Source organism: Archocentrus centrarchus, chromosome 22, assembly GCF_007364275.1.
Source record: "Archocentrus centrarchus isolate MPI-CPG fArcCen1 chromosome 22, fArcCen1, whole genome shotgun sequence".
Taxonomy (NCBI): domain Eukaryota; kingdom Metazoa; phylum Chordata; class Actinopteri; order Cichliformes; family Cichlidae; genus Archocentrus; species Archocentrus centrarchus.
The window spans coordinates 22,303,720-22,309,731 of NC_044367.1; the positions used below are offsets into that span (position 1 = coordinate 22,303,720).

The window sequence follows — 6,012 nt, forward strand, 5'->3', positions numbered from 1 at the left end:
TCGGCCAGCTCGACTCTACAGAAATGCTCTTTATGTTCACCTCCACGTTTTAAAATTAAACTGACTTGAGCAACGCTCAATTTAATTTGAGATAAACTGTTTTAACGTTCTGTGCACTTTTTGCTATCAGCTGGTGCTACACTTAAGCACTAAAAGGAAAATACATATGCTAAAATACAACAGGTTTTAATTCGAGGGCATCAAATCCACTTTTATTTTGAAAATAAATTGACCACATCCGGCGTTGCTCAACATCCAATGTTACAACCAAAAAAACAGGAGACCAAGAGAGAATTAATCATTTCCTCTTACTTTATATAATAAATATATATACAAAATGCTTTATCTTATATGTATCATGCTTTATACATTTGCCTAACAAGCACAAGATCCCCAGTTTGATTCTGGGAGGAGACACAAATCCCTTTGGGGTTGGGTCAGGAAGTGTAAAAATTTGCCAAATCAAACATGTGGAGGACGTGGTGACCCCATCTGAATAAAGTGTCTTGGTAACTCATTTTAACATTTCACTGTTTAAGTGCTTTATTTGAATATACCTTTAAGTAGCATCCCGTTTTTACTCACTGAGGTAAAAACCACCACCACACAAACCAGTGAATTCTTCATGAATTTTAATAGTTGCCTGCTCGATGACAAACACACAGTATTTGCATAATTTATTACATTTTTCAGATGTCCTTCTATGGGATACTGTACATCTTACTATCCCTCTCAGCAGAGTAACATAAAATGTATTTACAGACAACACTCCATGACAGCGGACACAATTCACTTCTTCACTTGCACTATGGTCCTTAATGGAGGAGTTGCATGATTGTGCAAAAAGAAACAAACAAAAGAAGAAAAAAAACATTTACAGAGCCTGGCAGCCAATGATTTCCTAGCTGCTGTTCAGCATTGAGCTGCTGGTTGGTCCGTCACACAAACAAACTATTTCCTTCCTACGTTCAAACTGAGAAGGAGGTTTAGGGTCTTCACAAGCACTGGCCTCAAATGGGAATCGGGAGAGAGCGTAAGCCTCGAGAAATGAGCTATTCAAGGCATGATTTCAGCTCAGTGGTTCACCCTGAGCGACCTGATCAAGGGTTTCTTTTAAAGGTACTGAATTCATATTAGATTTTTTTTTAAACTGTTGGCCGGTATTAGGTGATTTCACCTTGTCTGTGCCACAGGGCTCTCCACTGTTATCCAAAAATCATTAAAAATGCATCAGTAGGCTACACTGCTGTGCCAAGTGCTGTTAATTCCACACACAACTTCCTGCTCCCAGAAATACTCACTTTAACACTGAATGTGTATTCATCTGCAGCTGAAAACCCCCAAGAAATAGACCACTTCCTCCTGTTTGAGTAACATTTGCTATAGATTTCAGAGACCAGGAGCCTTTAAATTGAATAATATATCTGATACCTTTTTGAAACATTTAAGACAACAACTGGCTCCTTGTAGGTCTTGGTCTTTCTACAGGATTAGTGTATGGATGGATGGGTCGGATTTTCATTTTGAAAGTAAAATGAAGCAACATGATCACCTCCATCATTTTGCACAGAGGAAAAAGGCACTCAAAAAAAAAAAAAAAGCCATCATGAGCTTTTTAATAACTGCATTAATCAGTTACCATAGCACCTTATAAACACCACATAAGGATGCTGCTTCTCGTGTAATTCTGTGCAACAGTTCAAAATGAAAATCAAACCCATGAGTGTGAAAATGTGAAGGATCCACCATTCAGTGATGGAGGTCCAGAGGCCTACGAGTGACTGAACCAAACACTTTCAGTTTATAAGTTAATTATCAGGTTTAAATCAGTCAGACTCTATCCAAAGAAATGGTTTTGCATGTACAAGCAGCCATTTGTTTCTGCCTGAGAAGCTCAGTCCTGCAGCAGGAATGTGTACATCCTCCTTCTTACCATTTTAAAGCTACATAATAAAAGTTCTCTGTGGTAAGACAGCAGCTTTTTGCATAGAAATGGTGTCAAGAAGCTACCATTAATCACATATTACTATTAATATGCATGAATAAGGAAAAACTCGGTGACACCAACACCTGCTAATCGCAAAAATAAGATCTACTTTTCACACTTTGTTCCCTCTTTCAGGTCTTTGGCATTTAGCAAAAGGTTTCTGATCTTAAAAAAAATAATATTCATCTGCTGAGATGAGTGCTTCCTAAATGTGCCGTTTGTAAATGTATAATAGAGCTGCGGCAGCTCCTAACACTCCCAGTATTCCCAGAAATAACACAGGAGGCTGGTGTTCGGGCTCCGAGCCCGAGGATCCGTTCATGTGGCCGGGCACCTGCAAGATACAAAATAGGAGCAAAGATTAAAGCTGCACTGCAGGCGATGATTACATAGACATGTTTATTGTGGACCTCTGTTTGTTTAGACTGGGATTTAAGTGTTGGATGCACTTTCAGTTTGAGTAATCCTAATAAATGAAGATAGAAATGTAGAGTTTAGGTTTCAGAGATCCACTACTTAGCTTTTTTTTTTTTTTTTAATAGCTTTAAACCAAATTAAGACAAAGCTTTTAAGATCAACAGTTGCAATCTGGAACTCTCGTATGTAGTATGCAAAGCTCCACAGCTCTGAATACGACATCACTGATTTGCATAACCGTCAAGAAAAACACACAGCACTAACAAAAGGTACTGATAAAGCTTGGAGGCACAAGAGTCCGATGGACTGCACAAACTGGAACCAGTTCTCGATTTCCATCCCTACTTTCCACCTTATGAAATAATCCACTGGGAAAAAAACATTATTTATATTTTGATGTATGTTTTTTGTTTGTATTGGCACTACCAGACATATTTTTTCATCCCTTATTTCCTCAGTTTGATTTCAAGAAACAGTGAAAGGTGCTACAGGGCAATCAGCAATTTCAATTTCTGCAGCAGAGCTACAAACTTTTACAAACTTGTTTTGCATGTTACACCTCTCAGTCCTCCTTAGCCAGTATTCAACTGGTCCAGAACGCAGCAGTTAGGCAGCTTATTAAAAAAAAAAAAAAAAAAAAAAAAAATGTAGTCACCCCTATTCTTGCTTCTAATGAAATTCAGAATATATTTTAAATTTTTCTTAATAACATATAAAGCCCTACACATGGTGAGGCTCCAGAGCTACTGAGACCTTAGAACAGAAGTCGGCCTCTCCAATCATCTGTTCAGGGTCTTCTAACTTTCACCTTCACATCTAATGTGTATAAAAGTGTTTACATTTGAATGAATGTAAGACTGCATGTTTGATTGTGTCTGTATGCTTTAAATCCGCTCATCATGGGCATGAATGTGATGGTAATTTGGAGCTTTTCAATGTGCAAGTTTGAATTCATTTTGGATTTTGTCTGATCCACACAGGGTCAAAAGTATACATACAGACTTTGGCAAAGTGGTGACAAACCTGAATAACTTGTATTTATGTACAATTGTTTGAACTGATGTTTAGAAACCGCTCCAAAAGGACCTTTCCAACTTGTGTTAATCTACAATTCTCCTTCTTAGATCGTCACTGAGTTCCTTGGACTTCCCCATTGTTCTGAGTACGGCTCAGTCCAATAAATCATTTTTTGGCTGCCAAAGAGAAACTGCCATTTGTAGTCCATCAAGAAGTTAACAGGCCTCGTCAAGTTAAAAGGCATCAGTAGAACCTTTAGCAGCACTTATTAAAATAATTAGGTGAATGTATGCATACATTTTACTCTGCGTGTATACTTTTGACCCTGTGTGAATCAGAAAAAAATCCTAAATAAATTCAAACTTGTGCATCCAAATCTTGCTTTTTCATTAAAGATGTTTGTTGTACAATCATTCCACCCTGGAAAAAGAACAGTTCAAAGAAATCAACAAAATCCACAAATAACCATGATATTCATGCCCATGATGAGTGGATGTAAACTTCTGACCACAACTGTAGCTTAAGTGTGTGGTTTTATTCAAACTGTGAAGCACTTTGTAACTGCGTGTTTTCAAAAATGCTCTACAAATAAAGTTATTCTTCCCGTGATGCCTTTATGCTTCAGGGAGCAGACAGACAGTATTTCAGGCACAGGGACAATTAAATTATTTTAAAAGTCACAAACAAAGATGAAAAAAAGAACAACATACAAATGTATCTCAGCAATACTCAAGTCTGACCTTTTTCATAACACAGAGCTCCACTTCCTCACCAGCTGTCCTGAACAGGTCCACCACAGCTCTGTGTGACCGGCCCTCTAGCTGAGATCCGTTTATCTAGAACATATGAAAGGAAAGAAAAATAAAAGATCACGTTTACCTCGAAACAAATCAGCCCTAGAGACGCACATAATTCCTCTAATCTCTTCAGCTGCTTAGTATTTTAAGTGTTTCTCTATTACAAACAAAAGAAGCGCGTGCTTCTGTTGGAGGTGACGTATGGAAAACATGAAGCATTTATTACCGAGATGATCTTGTCGCCCTCTTGGAGTCTTCCATCCTGCGCTGCTGCTCCATCTTCTTTGATTTTAGACACATATATACCACTGTCATTGTATACATACTGCTGGTCCACGCCCCCAACTATATTGAAACCCAAGCCTAAAAAACAAAACAAAACAAACCCCCCCCACAAATATTAATATAATTATTATATGCACAAATCAAGATGTTTACCAGCCCAGCAGCTGTTGGTATATTCAATAATATTTATCTAAGTAGATCAAAGTTCAAGAGGAATCCTCCCAAAGCTCTCCTGCTACTTAGATGGGGAGATTAAAAGAGACACCAGCTCACTAAATGTTACATAACAGAGTGTAAACCACAAATTACAGTCTCTAAAATAAATAAGCCACTGGTTTCTATGAACGAGCTGTCCATCAGTGTGACGGGCCGACAACTGTAAAGATTTTAACACCGGGTCAAAGTGCATAAAATCATCTTTTCCCTTTGTAAATGAGCCCGCTGCTAATGCTCAGTCGGCCTCGATAATCCCATCCCTCTGCGTACACCACAGCACAGCGCATAATCACCGGCGGTTTGCCCGCTTTTATTTGCAAATTAGCCTTTAGCTTCAAGATACTGAGTAGCCCGACAGCGCTGATTTTCGTTACACGCAGCTAGCTAGCAGCGCTATACCACTGTTAACAGTCCCGCAAATTATCTCATTACCTGCCGGTCCTCGCTTCAACTTAATGGTTTCCTCTTTGGAATAAGTGTCCAGAGAGCCGTTCATTGTGCCAAGACGCAAACCTAGTAAAATAAGTCCTCTGAGAAGGGGGGCAAACTTATTTATCTGAAGGTGAACTCATTGAGGAGTTTCGATTTGCTTCCCTCGGCGGTGCAGATGGAGCGGGTAGCAGTGCTGCCTAGCGGCAAGAGGCAGAACTGCAGGCTGAACTTTGAATCAGAAGGCGGGGAGGCAAATCAGCTGTTATAGTTTTCTACCTTCTAATCATTTTTTTTTCTTTTTATTTCATTTTGACTTTTTGCCTTTAACTCAGTTGAATTTCTAGGGTGGGTTTGCTCGTTTCAGTTTAGTTTTTATTGTTTTTAGTGGTTTCATTGTTAGATTTAGTCCTTTTAATAAGTATTGTATGGAGGGCAAATGACAAAGGCGAGATTTGGAAAAATCAAGCAAAGGTGTTGGAATAAAAAAATGCAACACCTTTTGAAGACAGCTGAGTCACTCTGCTACAGACATCCAAAGTCTCAGTAAGCATGTCCATCAAAGCCTCATCAGGCAAGCTGGGATAAGACATTTTACAAAACTGACAAAGACTAAAACTAAGGGTATTTCTTCTATATTTGTATTTTAGTCTAGTTAGTTTTCCAAATACACAAAATTGCTTCAATTACCTTTAATTTTTTTCAAGTCAAATTTTTTACTTTAGCTAATTAAATTTTTTTTCACATCTAGTTTTAGCTTTTAATTAACTAGAACTAGAGGTGCTGCTTAGTCCAATTTATTAAGATTCCCATTAGCTGCAGCAGCTATTCTTGCTGGGGTCTCCAAATCATCACATTTTGACA

The 6,012-nt window shown here is 38.4% G+C and overlaps 1 protein-coding gene across 1 annotated transcript; it reads right to left on the bottom strand.

Annotated features, from left to right (window-relative positions):
• Nucleotides 1-646: 646 nt before the first annotated feature.
• Nucleotides 647-5,324, bottom strand: synj2bp (synaptojanin 2 binding protein). Its single transcript, XM_030759182.1, has 4 exons — nt 5,152-5,324; nt 4,445-4,581; nt 4,162-4,257; nt 647-2,321 (listed from the first exon to the last, which is right to left on the bottom strand). Exons 1-4 carry the CDS (start codon nt 5,213-5,215, stop codon nt 2,193-2,195), a joined length of 426 nt encoding a protein of 141 aa, XP_030615042.1. The 5' UTR covers nt 5,216-5,324; the 3' UTR covers nt 647-2,192.
• Between the last annotated feature and the right edge of the window lie 688 nt (nt 5,325-6,012).

Coding starts and splice junctions, on each gene's coding strand:
- synj2bp (XM_030759182.1), bottom strand. CDS start 5,215: ATGAACGGCTCTCTGGACACTTATTCCAAAGAGGAAACCATTAAGTTG. Junction 4,258..4,444: donor AGGGCGACAAGATCATCTCG/GTAATAAATGCT, acceptor CATATGTTCTAG/ATAAACGGATCTCAGCTAGA. Junction 2,322..4,161: donor AGCTCTGTGTTATGAAAAAG/GTCAGACTTGAG, acceptor TGTATCTTGCAG/GTGCCCGGCCACATGAACGG.